This window comes from Festucalex cinctus, chromosome 3 (assembly GCF_051991245.1).
Source record: "Festucalex cinctus isolate MCC-2025b chromosome 3, RoL_Fcin_1.0, whole genome shotgun sequence".
Classification (NCBI taxonomy): domain Eukaryota; kingdom Metazoa; phylum Chordata; class Actinopteri; order Syngnathiformes; family Syngnathidae; genus Festucalex; species Festucalex cinctus.
Window position 1 is genome coordinate 6,989,642 of NC_135413.1, and position 23,113 is coordinate 7,012,754.

The 23,113-nt window shown below is 41.7% G+C and overlaps 1 protein-coding gene and 1 long non-coding RNA gene across 2 annotated transcripts in view; both read left to right on the top strand.

Annotated features, from left to right (window-relative positions):
* LOC144015530 (uncharacterized) overlaps positions 1-21,926 on the top strand; it is a 118,324-nt gene extending 96,398 nt beyond the window's left edge. The window contains exon 3 of the long non-coding RNA XR_013282747.1: positions 21,303-21,926. This is a non-coding gene — a long non-coding RNA (uncharacterized LOC144015530). The remainder of the gene's footprint in view (positions 1-21,302) is intronic.
* LOC144015520 (uncharacterized) lies at positions 612-4,129 on the top strand. The gene is made up of 6 exons (XM_077515575.1): positions 612-1,344; positions 1,973-2,026; positions 2,298-2,375; positions 2,455-2,543; positions 2,816-2,869; positions 3,757-4,129. Exons 1-5 carry the CDS (start codon positions 927-929, stop codon positions 2,858-2,860), a joined length of 684 nt encoding a protein of 227 aa, XP_077371701.1. The 5' UTR covers positions 612-926; the 3' UTR covers positions 2,861-2,869; positions 3,757-4,129.
* Positions 21,927-23,113: the final 1,187 nt, after the last annotated feature.

Here is a 23,113-nt window from a genome sequence, read left to right on the forward strand (position 1 = left end):
ATGAATGACGCCGTTGTCGTCCTCTCTGCTCTGTACAGCTTAATTGCGCTATAAACGCTTACTCTCGGTCCAACCTCGCTTTCTGATGTCATCTTCCTTGCAACTGTTACTCTAACAACCATGTTCTTGGCGCAAATCCATTGCCATATGTGGTAAATCAGGTGCAAATTTGCTCCCAGCTGTCAGTTTTGTGGGCGTGTTTGCGCCGGTATATGATTAGAGCAATATCCTTAGTGAATAGGTGGGTAACTGTGCGCAGACTGCGGCTGCAGTTGTGGTGCAATATTTCACGCTATTACCGGACGCAGCGCATTCTTAGTGAATATATACCATTGTGTCTAACAAAATGTGCAATGAGAGAACCTCAGTTGTCCTTGTGACTGCACTGTCAGTGCAGCCACTGCATCAATATCAATGCAGTAAAGAAACTCATCCAGACCCCCTTCTGTATTGTGATAAATCAAATCCCACTGTCCAAAGGAAATTTAACTATAGAAATGTCCAACCTAATTTTGGTCTTTGACACTGAAAGCCAAGCTTTATACCACAGACTAGTGGTCAGAGGTACAGGAAGCTGGACTGCTCATTGAGTCCACATTGTATGAGGCGCTTTCACACCGCAGGAACTTATTCAGGAACTTCCCTATGTTCCGGGGGAGTTTGTCCAAAGTTTGCGTTCACACACAAAAGTAGTTCCGGGTCTGGGGGGGTCGAAACGGTACTACCTAAGTACCTAGGCAAGAGGAGGGTATTTCGGTGTACCCTGAACTACACAAGTGGGGGCGTGTTGTGAAGTGTGTCATGATTGGTTGACTGGACGAGGAGGTGTGTTTTGGATAGGTGAGTTTTTCGCGGTAAAGCCGCCATTTCTTTTTTACTTTTCACTGCTGAGAGCGCGACGATTTTCCCCCCCAAACGTTTTGGAAATGGAAGGATTTAAAAAAACCGATAGGTGGACGGACGAAGAAGTGCAGGCTCTCCTGAGCATTTACGGGGACGAGGAGACCCAACGACAATTTGAAAGTGCCACAAGAAACGATAAAGTCTATCAATTGATAACCGCGAAGCTAGAAGAGCTTAGCATTTTCCACACACAAAGGCAGGTAAGGGAAAAACTCAAGAAACTCAAACAGGACTATAAAAAACTCAAGGACCACAACAGCCGAAGCGGAAATGACCGCAAAATTAATAAATGGTACGAAAGACTGGACGTCATTCTCGGCCACCGGATGGGGTGTACAACCGGTAAAACAAAGGACTCTGCAATTGCAATGCTGGAAGTTATGTGCGAGGACACGGCAGTGGGCGAGGATTCCTCAACAACAGACACGCTAACACACCAAGGTAAGACAGAATTGCCTCATGAACATTTGTATTTATATATTCGTTTAGGTCGCTGCGCGGTCTTAACGTGGCTTTTACACCGCGCTAGCACTAAGTTGTTAGCGTAGCATGGCTTAAGCTTGGCAAAGGCACGCATCCAGCTCCGAACCTATGTAATGTTGTGAAATCATTCCTAAATCAATTAACCTAGTAAATGAATAGTATTGTAGGCAGCTAATGCCGAAATAGCCTTGCTTCCAGTGATGACGAAATTGGAAAGCTTTGTGCAAAGGACGTGTGGAAACCAGGCATGATATGCACGGTTAAAAGCAAAACAACCACTTCGTTTGTTTTTTTTTCCCCTTAAGCCAAGGCTCTGTGTACAACGCGACTAAAGAGTTTTAACTTGTTAGTCTCATCACCTAACAGCTGGTATATAGTTCTGGGGAAACGAAAACGTAAGAAGAATGACTCGAAATTGATCTTTTGCCGTGACCTTCACCTCGATACCAGCGCTACTTTGCCATGAATCGCGCGAGAATTTCGCTGGCAGGGGAGTTGACGGTCACGGTGAAATATCCGTTGCTATAAAAGGTATGCCGTCTAACAGTGTAAACTGACCTTTGTTGTGATGTACTCTGACTTACAGCGGGACCTTCTCTGAGCTTCTCTGTACCTTCTGATGTCTCCCTGAGCAGTCCTGGTATGTTTCATTTCTTTTCATGTAACTTCAAAAGCTCCATATAAAACTAATAAAGCAACACACCACTCACTATTAATTTTACTTCGTTGGATACGCCAGTGTGTATTGCTGCCTAAAAAAGCTTGTACATGCCGCCATATTTGGCAATGTAGTGTGGCATATTCTGTTCTGTGGCAATGAAAAATGGAAGGATATATGTGAGTGGCGTGTTTCACCCTCACCTAAATCATTGCACTGTGCCCTTACTCAGTTCATGACTCTGTTGATACAGTTCCAGTCGAGGCGTTGGAAGGGATAAGCGAGGATGGTCCATCCACAAGCGGAAGCTGCGCCCCTCTGTCAACTTCCAGTAAGTTCAAAGTCATGTAACTTGAAGCTCATCGAAATTATTCACTGTTACTCATTGGATGTACATGATGTTGATACAGCTTCAAATGATGAAGTGAGTGAACATTCGCGGCTACGAGCAGAATCAGCAGAGCTGTTCCTGAGCCTTCTGCCTTGCTCTCCCGTCCAGGTAAATGTCCAGTAAAAAAAAAAAAAAAAAAAAAAAAAGGACGTGTGGAAGCTAGGCAAACTATTCACTGTTAAAAGCAAAACAACCACTTCGTTTTTTGTTCTGTTTTTTTTTTCCTTAATACAAAGCTCTGCATTCAACGTAACTAAAACGTTTTAACTTGTTAGCCTCATCACCTAACAACTCATAAAAAAAAACAAAAAAAAAAAACAACCAACTCATAAAAAGTTCTAGGGAAACTGAAAAATAATGTTATGTACTGTGACTTACAGCTGGACCTTCTCTGTGCTCTCCTTTACGTTATGATGCCTCCCTGAACAGTCCTGGTATGTTTCATTTCATTTTATATAACTTCAAAAGCTTCATTTAAAACTTTTAAAGCAACACCCCACTCACAATTAATTTTGCTTCGTTGAATAAGGCAGTGTGTTTGTTTATTAGACATTATAAACAAATGAGTAGCAGTTAACATTTTAAAAGAAAGAAGAAACTTATTGCAATCATTCATAATAGTTTACATGTTCAAAGGAGTAGAAAGAAGTTAAAAACTTGTCTAGTCCTACCCATTCTTTATATCTACTGACTCATTTCATTAAAAAAAAAAAAAAAGTACATTACTGGAATGTATTAATTTACTACACATTTTCTTTTACTGGAATGTACTAAAAGAAAATGTGTAATCCTGCTTGTGTAAACAATTGCACCTTAACACATGCGTGCATTTGTCATTAACGTATGTACATGAAATTCATAGGCATACACAATAATAAATCCTCATACTCACATATACAATTTTCATTTCACTTATAATGGTGCATTGAGAAAGGGAAAAAAAAAAAGTTACATTCCTGCAATTTTACTAGTGTGTATTGCCTAAAAAAGCTTCAAGTGCATGCCGCCATATTTGGCAATGTAGTGTGGCATATTCTGTTCTGTAACTATGAAAAATGAAAGTACATTAACGTGAGTGCCGTGTTTTACCCCTACCTAAATCATTGTACTGTACTCTTACTCATTGCACGAATCTGTTGAAACCGTTTAAGTCGATGCGTTAGGAAGGTACAAGCGAGGATGGTCCGTCCACAAGCAGAAACTGCGCCACTCGAACAGAGTTTCCTGCCCCTTTGTCAAGTTCCAATAAGTTCAAAGTCATGTAACTGGAAGCTCATCAAAAGTATTTACTGTCACTCATTGTACATTTACATCCCTATAGGTTAGCGGACACGGGACCGAGACCACCTATTTTTGGAATACCTGCACCAATTTGATGAAAAGAAGGGGGAGTCCACGAGTGCAATGTTCTTAGAAGAAATGCAGTTGCACAAGGAGGACCTTGAACTCAGACGCGAGCAGCACAAGGAGGAAGTTGACCTCAGAAGCGAGGAGCGCAAGGAAGATCAACACGTGGCACATGAGCTGGTTGAACAAAGGCACAACGGAGAGTTCCAAATGGGCTTCCTGGCAGTCCAAAACAGACTTGTGGACACAAATAAGCCAAATGCATAAGTAATAAATGCTTTTGTTTTCATATCACTTTTGTGGTTCTGGGTTTTTTTCCACACGAATAAAAACTTATGCTCAATGAATTCTTTTTAATGTTTTTATTTTTGACAAACAGTAATGCAAACATAATTACAGCGTCCCACCATTCAGGGGTTCTGATGTTCTTCCACTCCCTGCGCGGAACACACCCAGATTGGTAGAAGTGGCAAATCTGAAACAGAAACACAACAAATTAATAAATGTTAATATCTACATTAATTACTTTTGTGCAACAGCCTTGTGATTTACATGACAGAATACCTTAAAATAGCGGAATATGCACCAATTTATGGCCCTATGATAAACCACTGGCTTGAGGTGGCAATCTGACACTTCCAAAATCAGCACTTTTCCCAAAATCCCGGCACCTTTGTTCTAACATTCGTGCATCGTCAAAGAAAGCAAGCCATTTCAACACTTTGGATCGGTCAATCATGTGTTTAACAGAAAAAAACAAAAAACAAAACATGCGGACAGACTAACAATACGTCCAGGTCCAACGGTATTATGAAATACGCAGCGTACAGCGCCATCAAGCCCTATTTTGCCGTGAATTGCACGAGAACTAGGCAGGAAACACCAGTTTCCAGCGATTGCCCTTTTCATGGCAGAAAGTACGACAAAATATCCACAAACGACCGACGCGCGGGGACACACGCAAGTAAACGTGCAACTGAACGCGCCAGTCATACGTTAAGGCACTAATACACTCTGTAACTTCTTTTTTTTTTTCGTGTTCTCCACCTTGCAAGGGGAGCTCCGTTACATGTTACAGCTTAATTCCGATGTGAAATAAATTTCGTATAATTGTGTTTAAACCTTACCAGTGCACGTCTTCGTGCTTGCAGGTTTGACTGTCTTTCCAAGTGAGCAAGTCCTGCCCATTTCTCATCTTGATGTGGTAATACGGCGGGTCCCAATGGTTCTCATCAACCTTTCCCGTGAAGTTCTAATTGCTGCAAACACAACTCTGTACAACATGACAAGGAAAACGAAAAGATGATATGCCTTGTATCGTAGCAAATGGCGATGGAGGGTCAAAGGTCGCGTTTTTCAACGTCACACTGGTTGTTTGTCATTCAGTTTTACCGGTACCGCCACTTGCTGGACAGGCGGGGTAGTGCTGTTTTTTTTCCTCCCCTGACATACGTCATCAGTCTCATTTGAATAAACTACCCTGCCTGCTTTCATGCCGTGTGAACGCAAACTCGTGGGCCGCTCACAAGTTCTTCGGACCCGGAACTGACTCTACCATGAACTCAAAGTTCCTGGGCTTTTTGGTGTGAAAGCGCCTATTGTACCCTAAATCTTCTATCCCTGAACTTCCAACTCATATAATGTCCTCTCACTGTGGAATTCACTTCCTGTTGCATGTCTGCGGTTGTGAACCCAGTATGACCCACGTTAACGCTGCAACAAGCCATTGGACCATCATATATATATATGTGTCTGTTCATTCTGTCAGAAAAGTCCGAAAAGTCAGACAGGAAAATGCAGACGTGAATCATGACTGGGATGTGCCATAGAGGAAGTGCCTTCTCTGTGGACCAATTAGTAAAGTTAGCTGTGTGTAAGGTGCCATGATTTTGTACCCCCAGGCTGATTCCTGGGTCAGCTTTCAGGGCAATGGTGTCCAGACCACAGAGGGGATTTCCACAGGCAATTAGTACTGCTAACAGTATGGGCCTTGTATAATCGCCTTTGTCTACTGCTCTAGAGAGTATTTCTCTTGCCTAAATTTTAACCGAGCATGAGAACTTGTAAATTGATGTGTATCTGATCTTAAATTTGAGATCAAATCATTCCTACAAAAAGAAATCCACAATTTCAAAGTATATATTGATTGCGTACTGTGATTATATCGTGGATGTAGAGATTACAGCACATTGTGTATTTCAAACACACTGATAGTGCTTGCCAGAATAAGCACCACAAGTTAATGGTTTGTAACTCTAGCTTATCTTGGCTATCAATGCAACAAAAGCTGTAATTATCTGCAAAATTAACTTGCTTTCCTGAGTGCTACACAAATAATGTATTAAACAGTCCCAGATAAACATTGTTTTCCACTATGTTGCCAGCCCCCATGAAAAAAAAAAAAAGAGGCATTCAGCCCAATGCATTTTGTTGCTACTCAGGAAGTTCACTGGTATTGTGTTCCGGTGCTTCTGAAAACATGAACCCTGATACTTGGCTTGTTTCAGGAAAATGCATCTGTTGTGTTTTCTATTGAACAATATTTATGTCATTGTTGATGTAGTCTGAGAGAGACATTTATTTCTGTTTTTATTTTTATTTTTTTTATTTTTTTTACAACCCTCTCCTCCCACTTTGTCTGACCCATCTCCTTGAGGCCTGAGGATGGTTGGCACCAGCTTGAATCTGTCAGCCAGTCCCGGGCAGCTGCGGATCTGGGGTACTCCCTACAGTTCTCGAGTGAGCTGGCAGCCCCTTCTCATTTGCCCCCGCACTCCTGTTTCTGTCTTTTTTCTTCTCGCCAGCCGGAGAATACAATACAGTGAAGCACTGTGGTGTGCTGTGAATACAGACCCACACCCGAGGGCGTGCACACACATCCACACTTTTGTAAGCCATTGAAAGAGACAAGGCTAAATGCAGAAAGAAGAGCAGACGCCTCTCAGATGCTGGGCTTGGCTTTGTGTGCCACTTGACACAGACGGTGGCAAACAAGATAACTGTTGTTTGTTGTTTATGGAAGGACCCTCTGCCACACTCCACTGTCATCTGGACACTCCGGAAGTGGCAGCAAGCCTCAGGGAAAAAGAAGAATTCAACTCACTGTTCGACTTCTCCAATTTTGTTCCTGTGTGAACACGTGTGAAAGACGGCACAGTGGAACCTCTAAGGTCGAACACAGGGAGCTGATCAACATCAGATTTAGTCAGTTTTTGTAACAAAATATTAGCAAGAAAATAATATCATACAAGTAATCGGTTCTACTGTCAAACTGACATAAACCCTTTATTAGGTGTGCAGGCAATGCTTTCAGTAGCATGTTTACTTGGGATGTTTGATACCACTTTTTTTTGCAGACCGATAGCAGTATGGGTTCTCAAATTTTGAGTAGTCACCAATGTGCCAATACCACTAATACTTTTGATGCACAAAACCCCTCCCTCCAAAAAAAACAAACAAAAAAACCCCTAAAAAAACATGACAGATAATTTTAGTATAGCTTGCTTACTCGATAATTTTATATCCCAGTATAGCATTTTTCCTTAAAATGGCGATTTTATGGCAAATTAATGGCAATTTTCTATTGTCTAATTTCTAGTTCCTGATCGTAAAACAGTCACTATGTTTATGTTTACTACCAATTTGTTAAATAATACTATTGGAGTTGAGTCATTGGGTTTAGGGATGAGCTGAAGCTTGTCTTGGGGCGAGAGGCGGAGCACACCCTGGTCTGGTCACCAGCGAGTTGCAGGGCGCAAATAGACAAACATTCACACCCACATTGACACCTGTGGACAATTTAGAGTCTTCAGTTAATCTAGCATGCATGTTTGAGTTGGCACCCTGGAGAAAAACCAATGCAAGCAAAGCAAAATTTAAATGTCATACCCTGACCCTTTACAGTAAACGATTGCCCACATAACTATTAATACAGTATAAAAAAAAAATGCAAATTCATCAAACATTTTACAAACTTTAATATGAAAATATGCTGATTTTATATATTGTGCTTGTGGCATTTTTAAGGATCGATTTAAGGATTTCATAGATTTATAATAATTTGATTTTTACAATGTAAAACAGTTCCCAGGTGTCTTAACTGTACCTCTGGTGCCCCATTTTGTGGTATTGATAAGGAAACGGTGCAATATTTTAAAGTTTCATAAATATTTGGTGTTCCCATTTTTGTGTCTAGTCCTGTATTTGCCAAAATAATTCTGCGGGTTCATTGTAATGCTCGTTGCCATGTTGGGACAAATGTGACGTTACCACGTTGACAGCCTGTCACTCGCACGCATTAGTTACTAATGAGTGATACTCCAGATTGTTTCCCAATGATGTAAGTCAGTCATCTAGACTCAGATATTTATTTAAATGAAAAGGAGATAACCTTCTCCTTACAGACAGGGTTCCGTCTTGCATATGGCGGGAGATTACTTGCAGCTCCTCATTGCGTCTCATCTGTTAGTAAACGGGTGTCATCAGTGACGGATTGACAGACTTTCCGTGAGTATCGACTCTAGAGAGTTCAGAGAATGACTTGCATCCAAAAATGCCGCACATATTCGGAGGAGTCGGTTGAGCCAAGACAGCATTCGACGTGACTTTGCTCCTTACCGATGAATGGGGTATATGCCACGGAAGAGGCGGGACGTGAGTTTGCACATCAGTTTATTTCCAGTCCGGTTTGCGAACGCGCAACCCAGGGGCACAAAGTCGGAAGCAAAAGTATTTTTGACGCAGCCCACACGTCGCAAACCGAACCGGACACAAACTGTTGTGCAAAAAAACAGTCCCGCCTCTTCTGTGGCATATACCCCATATGGCTGCGAACAGTAGTGTAAATACAGCCAGTGTAACAAAAAAGTGCATTTGTACAACCATACATATTTCTACTTCTGAGAACCACAGGTAAACTTTAATATGTCTTTGACATTCAACTGCCTAGCCTGAACCAGGGATAGGCAGTTGAATGAGTCCAGAGAATGGAAAAGTGAAGACAGTTTAAACATTATCACTTACAGAGGCAACACTACTCTTAGGGGTTCCGGTGGAACCGGGGGACGGATCCCAAAAATGCAGAACACAGAGGGACAATTGAATGATTTATTTTACAAGGGTAGGAACAAAAAGCGCTGGACGAAGCCAGGAGAAAAACAGTTAACAGAAAACTCTTGCAAAAGCTGCAAGGAAGATAGTAACAAAAATATACCCGAGGGCTACAAAACCGTGTACGCGAATAATCAAAAACTCAACACAAAACACGCTATACAAAGCGGATAACTAAAGACGACGTAGAAAACACGTGAATAACAATTCTCAAGCATAAAGCTGAGGAAACAAACTACGGAGCAGAAACAGCTCAACACGAGAATAACAAACACTCAAGCATAAAAGCTGAGGAAACAACAGAAAACTATGAATCAAAAGGACTCACGAAGATAACTAGAAACAAGAGACGAGGCTATATGATCAAAAGAATTCACACGAGGTCAGAATAATTCACAAAGCAAAGGCGTATCAAGGTCAATACTCCGACGAAGAGTGTCGGCAGTCACAGTCCTTATGAAGGCTTTGGCTTTCACATGATAGTGTTTGAGCAGGCGTTGTCCGGTTGTGGCTTGAAAACAGAGACTCTCCATACAGACAGGTTGCCAGTCAGTGCCAAGTCATTGGCTGTGAAAGTTCTGCTACTTTGGTGCATATGAGTAAAATTTAATCATATCATCATTGTGTATTTCTGAGGTCACAAATATTCACTATTCATTATATTCAGCTTTTCTGGCTCTCTCTCTGACCAGAGGTAAACTCTTGGATCCAGCAATTGCATTGCAACCACAGCCTCAACCTAAACAGATACAGTACATGATCTTGCCAATCAAAGGGGTTCCAAGTGAAAGGCCTTTATTTCAACATGGCCAGTTGATTAAAAATTGTCTACACGTTTCGGCTTTCGTCAGGGCACGCTCAACCTACCAAGGCCGAAACGCGTGGGCAATATTTAATCAACTGACCATGTTGAAATAAAAGCCTTTCACTTGGACCCCCTTTGAGTGGTTCAGTTTTTTCTCTTTTTGGACATGCTTTGCAGATCCCTACACTGAAGAGCACCAAAGAGACTTTTTTTTTTTTTTTTTTTTGAACAAATCCAACATATTCTAGCAGCGCTCCTGCTTGCTCTGATTATTTATGATCTTGCCAATATTTGGATGTTTAAATGCTCCATACACTGTGCATGTGTCTGTGTTAGTAATCAATAGAAAATAGTTTTCTTTCCTGTGATGAATGAATACAAGTAAATAATAATAATAATAATAATAATACTTTATTTGTATAGCGCCTTTAAAAACACGTGCTTACAAGGTGCTTTGCAAAACCAATGGATAAAAAAAAATCCAGATAATAAAATGCAAACAACTATAAAACAAAATAAATCCTTACATATATACATACGCACATAAACACATAAGGAGGGAAACCCAAAGGCACAACCCAGTTGACAACAGGAGGTGGCACAGTGCAAGACATGTAAGTTCTAAAATAAAATAATGTCCATAAAAAAAATGATTTAAAAAATAAAATAAAAGTTAAATAAGAACCAAATGATTAAGAAATGAGATGAGAAAACAACAATTAAAAGCCAAACTACAAAAGTGTGTCTTAAATAGAAACTTAAAACGGGAACAGAATTTGCACGTTTCAGATCCAAAGGCAGGTTGTTCCAAAGTCGGGGCGCTCTGACTGAAACAGCTCTATCACCTTTAGTTATGAGCCTTGACTTTTAAACAACCAGGAGGCTTTCACTACTGATAACTTCGGGCTGGCTCATAAGTAATTACAAGTTTGGATAAATAGCTTGGGGCTAGCCTCATACGAGCTTTAAAGGTAATCAGTAAAATCTTAAAATCAATTCTAAAACGGACTGGGAGCCAATGCAGTAATGTTAAAATGGAAGTGATATGTTGCTGTCTATTGCAATTATTGAGAAGCCTCCTGCTGCATCCTGAACCACCTGGAGGTGAGAAAGTGATTTTTGACTTATACTAGAAACTGAATTGCAGTAATGTAGACTGGGAAAACAAGAGCATGGATCAATTGTTCAAGGTTGGGCTTTGTAAGAATTGATTTTATTTTGGCGATCGTACGCAGATGATGAAAATGACTTTATTGATATGAGTTGTGAAGGTAAAGTCTGAATCCAAGAAAACACGTAAGTTGCTGGCTGTGCAAGTGATTTTATTGGTAAATGAAGCAAGGCTAGATTTGGAATTATTGAGTTGTGAACCAACCAGCAACTGATGACGGCGAGGCGGTCTTTTCATATTCCCAAATATCATTGTTTGAACATGGCCCCAATGGAAAATCCCATTAATTTCCCCTCCGTTTTATACATCTGAACAGTTCAACATGGTTTGATGTGTCTCCCTTGACCTTTTGTCAAAATGTGCGCTTGGTAGAAAAAAGGCTGCAGCTGGACACTGACGGCAGTAGAGCATGAATAGCAGGGTAGCCCTGGGCACCATGAAAAATCCCGCTGAGAACTGTACAGACAGGGTCACAGCCCCTCCTTGCTGCTCCCCAAAAGGAGAGCGAGAGTAAACATGCGTAATAGGGAGCGCCTACAAGAGACTTGGACTGTGTTCTTGTAAATAATTGCATTCATTGTTCACTGCCACTGTTGGTTATGGTCACAAGCTGTTTGGTAGGCCCCTGTCTGTCTGGTGCTCCCCATGATCCTGGTGTCAGCTCCTACGCCCCCAAGGGGAGCAACTTGTGCCAGGGGTGAGAATGCCAGCTCTCTGACCCGGTGGCCCCGCGTCTGATGTGCCCACGCTAGAAGCGAGCGCTCCCTCGGCCAACTCGGGGACTCGGGGCGTGCTGTGCGCATGCTGCTACGCTGTTAAATAAAGCTGGTTCAAAGAGCACATTCCTGCCCCTGGCCCAGCAGTGAAATGGCCAGCTCGCCGCCTCGTCGTGTCAAAGCAGCAGATTGTCTCATTTTATTGTGTCGCCTTTATCTCCTCTGACGCTGGTGCGATCTGATGCATGTTATTAGCCTCTGCTGTTGGATGCGGGTACAGCAGATGGCCTGTTTGGATGGAATTACCTGGGCTCCTTATCCTAAGTGACAAATTTACTTTAGTTGCTGAGATATTTCATTATAAATGCAGCACTTTGTTGCAGCACTTTGTTGCCCACTCTAAATTTACAAGAACTGGTGGGGAGAACACACAATCAAAAACAATGGGTTGTACATTTTTATACACTGTGATAAGAAATAATAAGTGACTAAATGCAGTAAATGAATATATGGACGCACTTGATCTTTAACAGCAGTTATATAAATGTGAAATGAAAGTGAAAGAACCCAAAGCATTCTTTTAGTCATTCTTTGGTAAAGTACAAATAAATACTGTATAAGTGGAAAGGTTATTCACAAAATAGTCATAGTTAGTTGATCTTTAACAGCAGTTATATAAATGTGAAATGAAAGCAAAAGAACCCAAAGTATTCTTTTAGCCATTTTTGGTAAAGGAAAGTACAAATAAATACTGTATAAGTGTAAATGTTATTCACAAAATAGTCATAGTTAGTCAAGGTTAAAGTCTGACCAAAAAACATGTAAAATAAATAAATTTTCATTCCTTTATTTAACCAGGTATGAAACTCATTGAGATTAAAAATGTCGTTTCCAAGAGTGACCTGGCCAATATAAATAAAAGATTTTAATTTTACAAGATAAACACATAACTGAGATGCAATATCGCGGGCAGTAAGGAATCTAGTAGTGAATCACATTAGTTGTACTTAAAGGAATACAAGACTTATGAAAAACTAATCAGCTATTCTGTGAAATAGTTAAACTCTTTTCTGATCAGAATCCGTGCAGTAATTGGGATAGAAGACGGACTTTTTCTTGCCCACTACGTCAACAAACTCCCATTCAAGTGCGTGTCTAGCAAATTCGACATGTTGAATCGGCGTTGGGGCATTTGATCACTGTGGTTAACTGTTAGCTAGCGAATCAGCGCACGGGGGCAAGAAGAGGAAGTGACAAACAGTGTTGCCACAGTTACCTTGAAAAAGTAACTTAGTTACTTTACTGATTACTTGTTTTTAAAAGTAACTAAATTGCGTTACTGATTACTTGATTTTAAAAGTAACTAAGTTAGATTAAAAGTTACTTTTTTAGTTACTTTCAGCAGCTGCCGATAACACCATCTCAACATAAAAATAATGCAGTAGAAACGGAGTTCCAAATACTTTATTGAAAGTGCATTTTTAACATGAAAATAAAGGTTTTTTTATGAAAAACAAAATAGGCAGTCCCTCTTGACTTCTTGTAACGTAAATACTTTTTATAAAACAAAAAATAAAAATCTATCCAGGTTGAAAATGAAAATCCCCTAAATTCCTCTATTGTTTGTTTGTTCCGCTATTCCAGTGTGTACACATGTATCAGTTTAAATATTTATTAGTAGTTATTGACAGTTATAATTGTTTTTTTTGTTTGTTTGTTTTTTCTCTTCAAAATAAGGATCAGGAAAACAAAAGGTTGATAATTTAATGTTAAATATAAATATTTAACCTTTAGACAGACACCAACACAATTAAACAGAATATTTGCACATTGTGAAGTATTTCAGAAACATAAATTTAAGACATGAAATAAACCTACCGTCCAGCCAAAAGAAATATGAAGCCACCTTATGGAACAATAAATCTATCAAACACATTTTAACCACTTAATATATGCAAAAATATTTCCAAAAGTTCTTTTCCCTTTTTAATCAACAATTTTTGTATTTAACAATTGTTTTTTCTTTTGTCATCACTTTCATTTTTGGTTAATGTATGACATCTTTTTTTGTTTTTTTAATCTGAGACACGATGATGACCACAGAATCACTACTGTTTATATTTTGTTTTTTGGGCTGTCGTAATCGCGGGCACGTCTCAGTTCTCCTATCTGCTGCTCATGCTAGTTGTAGACATTGACAGGGAGCCACAAACTGAGAAATGAGATACTTGCAGTGTGCTTTTAGCTTAGCTGGTGTGTTGGCTGTGGGACATACCTGTGTCGTTTGAATCCATGCATTGGATCGTCACGGCAGTTATTCTTTTTGGCTCGCGCGCAGTACGAACGCGCGGGACATACAAGTGCACCGAGAGGACTCGATAGCCATGGGAAATACCGAGATGTACGGCACCGGCTTCTGCTAACTGTCTCCATTTGTATGTTGTCACTCGTTGCGCGCGCGCGCGCCGTGTCGCGAGCACGGAAACACGGAAGTAGCTTGAATGGTGATGCTACTGAAATGTAAACAAAACAACTAGAGCACGGCGCAGAACTCTTGCTATTGTTATGAAAACCATAAAGCCTCACTCGCAACCGATACGGTCGTTTAGCTCCCCTTGACGAACGATGGTTCGGTCGAATCGTTTTTTTGTTCCACCCCTACTGAAAACGTAACTTGTCTGACGTCACTCCCCCTGGCATCCCATAATGCTTCACGGACCAGTTGAGGATGGAAATAAAATTTTTTTTTTACCACTTTTATGGTCCATAATGCACACTTTTTTTGTTGTGTTGTGTGCCTGTTGGTTAATAAAACTAGTAGTAAAAGTATCATCACTTTTGTTTTGAATGTGCAAACCATTCATGACCAGACCATGGCTGAATTCAGTGTGGTGATCAATGACTTCTGCATCATCTTCATAGTTAGCAGTAGTTGTTTGTGACTGTTACAACAGTGAGATAGTTTGCCTTCTTCATGAAAATGTGGAGTAACGCATTGATTCTCTGGACAGTAACTTTAATCAGACTACTTTGTAGAATAAAGTAACGCGTTAGACTATTAGTTACTTTAGAAAGCAACTTTTTTGAGTAACGCGTTACTAAGTAATGCGTTACCGGCAACACTGGTGACAAACGTGAATAAACAGTGCTCAGCTCAACTTTATGGTTGTTTTTCAGGACAACACACATGAATATTAAAGTCCCCCATAAAGACGATTTCAGCATGATTTTGGCGAGAAGATTTGCAAAGTCGTTTAAAAAGTCCTTATTGTACAAGTATTTTGGAGGTCGGAAATTAACAGCACAGCACAGTGGCTGTGCTTCAAAGACGGTGGTTTCAAAGCTGTTGATTGATGTGGTCAATAGACATCGTTTACATTTAAATTTGTTTTAAAAAATAGTCGCCGTTCCTCCACCTCGGCCCGACGTCCTCGGAGCGTTCAAGTAAGCACAGCCAGGCGGTAGCTCCCTCAGAAGCTGGAGGTCGGCACCGCGTCCAGGGCAGCACGGCCGAAGCTTTTCAGGTGAGCCGACGATCGGTAGCAGCCAAAACGGAGTACATCCATGCGTTCGGGAACGAGCAAGGGATTAAAATTGTTCCAGCACCCGTTTTAGCTTCACCGGCTGGCCGCCACGTTTACCTCGTACTCGGCACCGCCACTTCCACCGTGGAGGAAGCGAGTGAAAGTGGAAGAGGTCGGCCGGAATGTCAGCCGCCGGAATGTCAGCCACGAGCGGGGGAAACGTTTTCTCCCAACCATGCTCGAACATTTGAACGTACAAATTCTGTCTGGACAGAAGATTGGGAAGGTGACTTTGTCTCTTTGGTTCAAGAGAGATCGGCAGTGTAAGATCTGCCATTAAAAGGTTTGCCGACAAAGGTATGAAAGCCAAACTATGGCATGACATGGGGACGCGACTGGATATAGCAGGTAGGATTTACTTTTATATATTATACTGTGCCAAAAGCCGGAGGGTTTCATTCACGTGGGAGGACATCGGGTCTGCTATGCATTGTTTACGTTTTTATATCCCGCACCCAGGTTTCCGGTTGCCTTTAGGAATAATGATTGCCACCGGCGATGGTATGGAGGGGAATTACTTCTAGTGCATGCGCAGAAGATACGCAATAGTCGGGGTCGGTGTGGAGTGTACTTTACACGCAAGTGTGCGGCAGGCATCAGTGGCTGATAAATTTGAGTTGTCCTATATTTTGAGGCTAAATTGGTTTGTATGTGGCCATATGTTGTGTCGTCCGATTTCATGAATGAAGATTAGGACTAGGGTTGAACGATTAATTGCATTTGCGATTAAACCGCGGTTTGACAACACATGATTACGTAATCGCGGAAAGCTGTGATTTAAATGCTCATTGAAACTGAGCGGAAGGAGGAAAAGAAAGAAAGAAAGAAAGAAAGAAAGAAAGAAAGTGGGGGCAGAACCGTCACCGCTGTAACTGAAGCCTAGCGCCGTAAATGCACGTAATTTTGGTGAATTTTTTGTCTCATGAGACCTTGAGACGAGTGTCTAACATGTTCAATCTGTTTGAGCTTGGTTTTAAAACAACACTTCACTGTTGAGAGTTGTGACTTTTCGGCTGCCGTAGTGTGGCGCGTTTTGTAAACTGTACTGTACACGTAAGCGTGCGGCAAGCGGCAGCGGCTCATAAATTTTTGTTGTTGTATATTTTAAGGCTAATAGGTGCAGTGTTTACATGTCATGTTTCATGCAACATGAAAAGTTGGTTATGTTAAAGTGGTGAATTGAAACTGTAGTAGAAAAAAATAATATTAAAGGAGCATAAGACTTGTGAAAAACTAACCAGCTATTCTGTGAAATAGTTAATTTCGAACCTGGCAATCGCCAGATAGATATTACACAGCCATCTGGTACCTCTCCACAGTATTTTTGTCAGGAAAAGGCGGGACATTCTATACAATAATTCGAGCTGATTGGATGATGCAACATTCTACATGTTTGTTTTAACCAATCATGGCCACGGGTGAAAATTTCGTGTTCGTTCTTGTCGAAGGGGGGGAAAGCACGAACTTCTTCTTCTTACCAGCTAGAAATGCACGAAGCAACTCTCGCTGTTCAACATTCAACAATGAGTAATTCTGCGACAACAGAATTAATTGTAGCATCCATTCGTCCATGTTGTGTTAGTATGTTAGCCCCTTCCTGGTTTTGTCACAGTTGTGTATCCCACCCCCAAAAACAACGTCGCTCTGTGATTGGTCCGAACCACCAGCGGTTCGGAACGGCGGTTATCTGCGGGAGCGGTACAAGATGTATTCTCCGGAGTATGTGAACTCATAAATACTGTGAGAATTCATCTTGCGAGAGCAAGGTTAGTTAATTTCAACTCTTCCCTGAAAAAAATGCCAATTTATGTTGAGCAATTATGATTTTATAGCACTTTTTATTAATATGTTTGCCTTAAGTACTATATCAGGCATTTTGGACAGTCACGTGATCATCGTGACGTATCGCGTGCGTAAAATTCACATTGAATTACATGGCTGCCGGTGGCAACATAGAACTCACGAGGAATTATCGCGTCCCATGGCGGACATCAAAGGTGGAATTGCGCCTTACAACAAAGAAGCACTTATTCAAAAACAGTACAGCCACGGAGGACACCGAAAGCCAGATAAAACTGGCAGATCCAGCAGCCAGCGAGTCGAAGTGGATGGTAACAATCCGGGTGACATTCACTCTGCTAGGCTAAAACTACATGTCGTGTGCTAAGCATGCTTTGGCCCACATTAGGAGCAGTAAATGACAGCACATTACCCTGCTTGACAGGAACAATGTCCAAAAACTTTGGTTTTGCTGACAATCGGTCGAAGCGAGTGAGGTGACTCTTGTTCTGACTTCTGTGGCAGCAGGCAGCGATGTGTATTTCCTTTGTTTTTGGGCAAAATTGCACGGTAAGGGAGTGAAGGTACCCTTCACTGAAAAAATGCAAAGCCCCTCTGCTTGCTTCAAAGAGAAATATCGGCGTGCTGAAAACACCTGACCGAGAAATCACAAGGAAGATCTGAAGAACTTTGCCATTTCTGTGAATGCACGTTAGCTCATCTTGACCAGTAGGGGACAGCGGGGTCAGTAGTACGGGGAGGGGCGTGTCACGGTAAGGTCAATTGAGAAGAGAAACCTGCCTCACAGTTTTTCAGTTAACACGTAAAGCTATCATGTTCTGCAATCAGAATCATTGTGAGCAATAAGCATACGTATGCCTGTTGTTTTCAAAAGGACGAAGCATGGGAACTCACCCAGCCCAACACAGATTCATCTCCAGCTTGTAATGATCGAACCTCAATGACATCATGTGTGTTTGAGAGTGGGCTTCTGGTACTGGTGCCGTGCGTCTTTTCAGAATACCAGTGGCCAAATGGAACACACAAGCTGCGCCTGGCAATGGAAGTCAGATGTTCTTGAGTCTGCCCGTTCCGTTCCTCATCTTCTGGCTGGGATGGGGAGGCCTCTATAAGGGCTCTGTATGGTAGATGTCAGAAAATAAGCGCAGACCTTGGTAACAAAATGGAATTGGATCTAATAAGCACCAGGCTCATATGTTTGATCTGCATCCTCACAGTACAGCTACCCACATCTTGAAGGAGAAAGTAGTACAGTCCGGATGTTATGGTATGTTGTATAATAATCGCACGTCACAGTGAAGGAAAACCGTTCTCATATGCTGGCTGACATTATGAAAACTGCTTGCTAATGTGATTCAAACTTTTTTGTAGATTGCATTTAATGTCCAGCAACCAGGTTCACATTCTTTTTGAAATCAGTTTTTATACTTTATAAATTATCCTGCTGAGTACTTGCATCTGTAATGCTTTCTTACCGTCTTAACTTGTAAAGCAAAAATTTTTTTTACCCAGCAGCAAAATCTGCCGGGGTTTAATGGACCCTTTGTATGAGTGTATATTATATTGCTGCGATTGATATGTTCTTCCTGTGAATTGTAGGAATAATTGGCCGGTTTTATCAGCTCTGACTAAAGTGAAGGCCATTTAACCATAAAGTAGACATCAAACAAGGCCTACAGGTAGTACTGTAGTTAAACCGGAAGTATGTCATATCCGCCCACGCACAATGAGTTTCCCAACAAGTGTGGGATGATCACTGTGCTATGACGCTTTGTATAACGTGATGATCAGATAGTGAAATAGTAAAATTGGTTGTTTATGACATGTTGGAGGGTTGTTTGAATAATAAAGCCCGGCAAAGACTTCTGAAACAGCTGCATATTTTTTTTCCATTCACTTTCACTTGTAGCCTTGATGTTTTATTGATAAACATAATAAACCTTTACAGTCTTATATTTATTAGTGTCCAAATTGTGCAATCAAACAAAGGCTGCATTTCAATGATGACATATTTAATGAATGATCATTTTCCCATCCATCCGTCTCCCCCCACCCTGCTGATCCTCACTCAGGTTGGTCGTGTATTGGAGCCTATAACATTTTACTTTGGGCAAGAGGCGGTGTACAATTACTTGATATTAATAAACATATTTCCTTTTTGAGTTTGTTTTGCGGGCCATTTATACAATATCAAAAATAAAACAAAATTGGGTAAAGTGGAAGTTTTCAAATACCACATCATGAAAGACAAGTCAAACCCCAAACTTTCTTTACAATCTTATACTATGTTCTATGCATTTCCTCTAGTCTAAACATGGTACTCCGATTAACTCATTGAATATCCTCCTCTGCTTCCCCCCTCCCGCCGCTGTGCTCCTTTCACACGGCTGGAGGTGGGGTGGGCACGTCTTCCCTCTCTGCGCTGCTGCCCGGTGCCGGTTTCCGGGGGTGGGGAGGGGGGGACTCGCGGGGGGCGGGGTTCGCGGGGCGGTTGGCGGTCTGGGGCGGCTTGTTTGGGGGGGGGGATTGGGTGTTGGGGGTCGGGGTGTGTTCAGGGGTTTGGGGGCCGGGGGTGGCGGGGCCTGGGTTGTGGCGGGTGGCGGATTTGGGTGGGGTGCGGGGGGGGGATGGGGGCTGGGGACCGGTGGGGCGCTGTGGGGGCCCGCCGGGCCTCGTCTGCGGCCTTGGGCTCGGGGGTGTGGGCCGGGGCTGTTCGGCTCGCCGACCGGTGTCCGCTCGGGTGGCTTGGGGGTGGCCTTGGTGCTGCCGCGGCCTGGGGATTCCGGCCTGGGGATTCCGGGGGGGGGGGGGGGGGGGGGGCGGTGCTCGCTTTGTGGTTGACGGCTTCTTTCTTTGGTGGTGGTCCTTATGCATGCCAGATCCATCGCACCAGCATCTACTGAAACTCAAACAGAATTTGCCTCTCCCTCCCACAGCCCCTTGAATCAGTGGGTGCTGGTGTCTGTGGATCTCACTTTGCTTTATCTATCCTTCCCTCCTTCCTCTCTTTAGTTTTTCCTCTGGTCTCTTGAGATCTCGCTAATTTGTTGGAATTTAGAGGCTTCCGGGGTTGGCGTAAGACTTTGATTTTGTAACCATGGGGAAGGCAGGAAGTGTTTGGTCGGTGCTGGATTTCACTTTGATTTATCTTTCTTTTCTCTTTATTTTTTCTGACCTTTTCTCTGGTCTCCTGACCATTTGAACCTCACGACTCTGGCAAGATTCTGAAGTACCTGGTTAAGGCGAAGGGTAATGGGATATTTACAAGGTTTTAGGTGAATTAATGAGTATAAATTTATACGTATTTGCACGCACACGCACGCACGCAAACGCACACACTCAAACGCACGCACACACACCCACACACACACACACACACACACACACACACAAAAAGAGCAATGATGATAAGACGTTGAATCGGTAAGACTACCGAATGAACAATTTTGAGCTCTTTAAAAAAAAAAAAAAAAAAAAAAGAATAAAGCCAAGTTTTGTCAAAATTTCAATTCCTAAGGAGAAAAAAAAGCGTTGAAAAAGAGCTTTTTGTAAGACAAACATTTCAAGCACAACTTGGACTTTAACACGACGATCTTTCTTTTGTCACAGTTCAAACATCTAAATAATGTTTTCGTGCAATAAAATTGTGTAAAAAGTGCTTTTGATAACAAAATAGTTTATTGCACATAAAATTAAACAATTGGCTGGTCTGAATGCAGCTCTGCCGCAGCATGCAGACGACAGACGTCCAGGGGTCGATGTGACTGGCGAAACGAGCTGTTTACCACACTGGTGATCACTCAACGGTTGCTTGTTGCGTTTGCTTGATGACGTATTTATACGTCATGTGTACGCTACGACTATGATGCTTATGACGTATTGATACGTCATACGTACTGAGAGAGTTAATATTGTTGTAGCAGCAATTTATCGCAAAGGTGTCTTTTCCAACACGTTGTACTGTGTAAAAATAAGTCTGCCATTAAAGTACGTTTTGACCTATTTGTCTTTATTTGGTTAGGTATAAAAACACCAACAAAAAGGGTGGGTGTCAGGTGGCTAAAAAGTCCATGCAAAAAATAAAAAAAATAAAATGCTAAAACGCTTTCAAATGATGACATATATACATGCACTGATAGTTGGAAAAACTTCAGCTTCCTGTGGTCGAAAAACCTAACATGCACACCTGTGACTGACCTTTATAAAGTGACTAGTTGATTGTTTCACAAGCCACAGGTGTGCAGGTATCCATAGCAACCAATTAGTGCCACACCAAACACTCGCACATACAACTCACAACATCCATCCATTTTCTTAACCGCTTATTCCTCACAGGGGTCGCGGGGGGTCCTGGAGCCTATCTTAGCTGGCTCTGAGAGGGCTCTGAGAGGGCACACAGAGACGAACAACCAACCACACCTTGGGACAATTCGGAGCGCCCAATTAACCTGCCATGCATGTCCTTGGAATGTGGGAGGCCTGAGTACCCGGAGAAGACCCACACAGGCATGGCCAAAAGAGAAGACTACTTTAATATCACTTAAACTTTACTTTGGTTTGAAAGATTAATACAATTGTTACAAACAAACTTCATGAAATATTAAGCAGCTGCTCTGAACTGCTTATCAAACACTGACAGCTTCCTCAATGTTTGAAACTTTCTACCAAATGTAATGGCTTTCTTATCACATGTATTGTGAGAATATGCAATTTGTGTTTTCATCACCTTTTGGGAAATAAAAGCATGACAGTTCTCCAGGGTTGTGGGTGCTACACGGAATCAATTCATCTCCATCCTACATCCTTGCATAACTAAGGAAGATGTGCTTGGCAAATTTGCTTAAAAAAAAAAAATCGTAAGTCTGCACGTGATTTCATACGCCTTTTGGTTGGCTCTCAAATTAATTATGCCCCACTTTTATGCACCCCTCTTAAAGTCTCTTTATGGTTAATGCACTACACTCCATCCCACAGTTATGTTACCAAAGTCCTCAGTCACATATATTCACATTACATTTTTAAGACGGTTTTGCTCTGAGTGACTAGTAGGTGGCGAATGCCATTGCCATCTACTGGCCTGGCCTGTTTTTGCAGGTCTGTTAAAACGGAACATTTTGACAACAATGCCATTTGTGCAATTAAAAAAAAAAAAAAATTAAAAAAAAAAAAAGTAGGAAAAAAATATAACCCTTTTCATTTATTTCGCTGTTGTCATGTTCCCATCAATTGCTGTTATAGTAACTGATACAAACTGGTGGTTTTATTTGTGTAATCAATCTCTGGATCATACCATGCTGAATTTACTTCCTGTTTCACCGGACATCATTGCACTAGTTCTTTTTTAGCAGGAAATGTGGAAATGCCCTACACTTCTGCATTAAATTTTCTGTTTGTAAGGTGTGGCGTGGACCCCAGAAGCGCGGACACACGATTCAGACTTCACACTATTTATTGTACACAAGCACACCAATAATACAAAAACACAGTAGTCTAACCAAACCGAAAACATATCAAGTAACAACAAAAAACGCACGCCAAGACGCGGAAGTAACAATAACAAAAAGAGCTTGCAAAAGGCAAGAAGTAGAACTTAAAGTGCTTACACAAAAAAACTAGTAAAAATCAGACAACAATAACAATCGGCAGACGAAATCGAGAATCCAAAGAACGAGGCGAGAGTCAAAAACACAAATTGTAACTGACTTGGGCGAAAGTGGCTTGCAAGAGATTTAGTCCGACAAACACAAGCCACAATGACCAGCTCTATATAGCTTGGCTAATTAGGAGCCATGAGGTACAGGTGTGGCCATCAAGCCAGGTGCTCACAGAGGTCAGGCAGCTGCAATCACAAAACAATCACTGAACAGCACAACCTGCAAAACACACAGCATGACACTGTTGAAATTTGTCAATGGCCAAAAGAATCAGATTTTTTAAAATGTGCTTGCCAGGCTGTATTTTGCCTCCCTTTCTACATCTGTTTGACCCCCACTCACCAGAGAATCGAGAAATCAAACTGAGACAGTGTCAAATAGTGATATGCGCTTGGTTCTATCCCAGTGGTTCTCAACCCTGATCCTCGAGTACCCCTATCCAGCCTGTTTTCTATGTCTCCCACGCGCTACACGTGTATGTATTTCAAACGG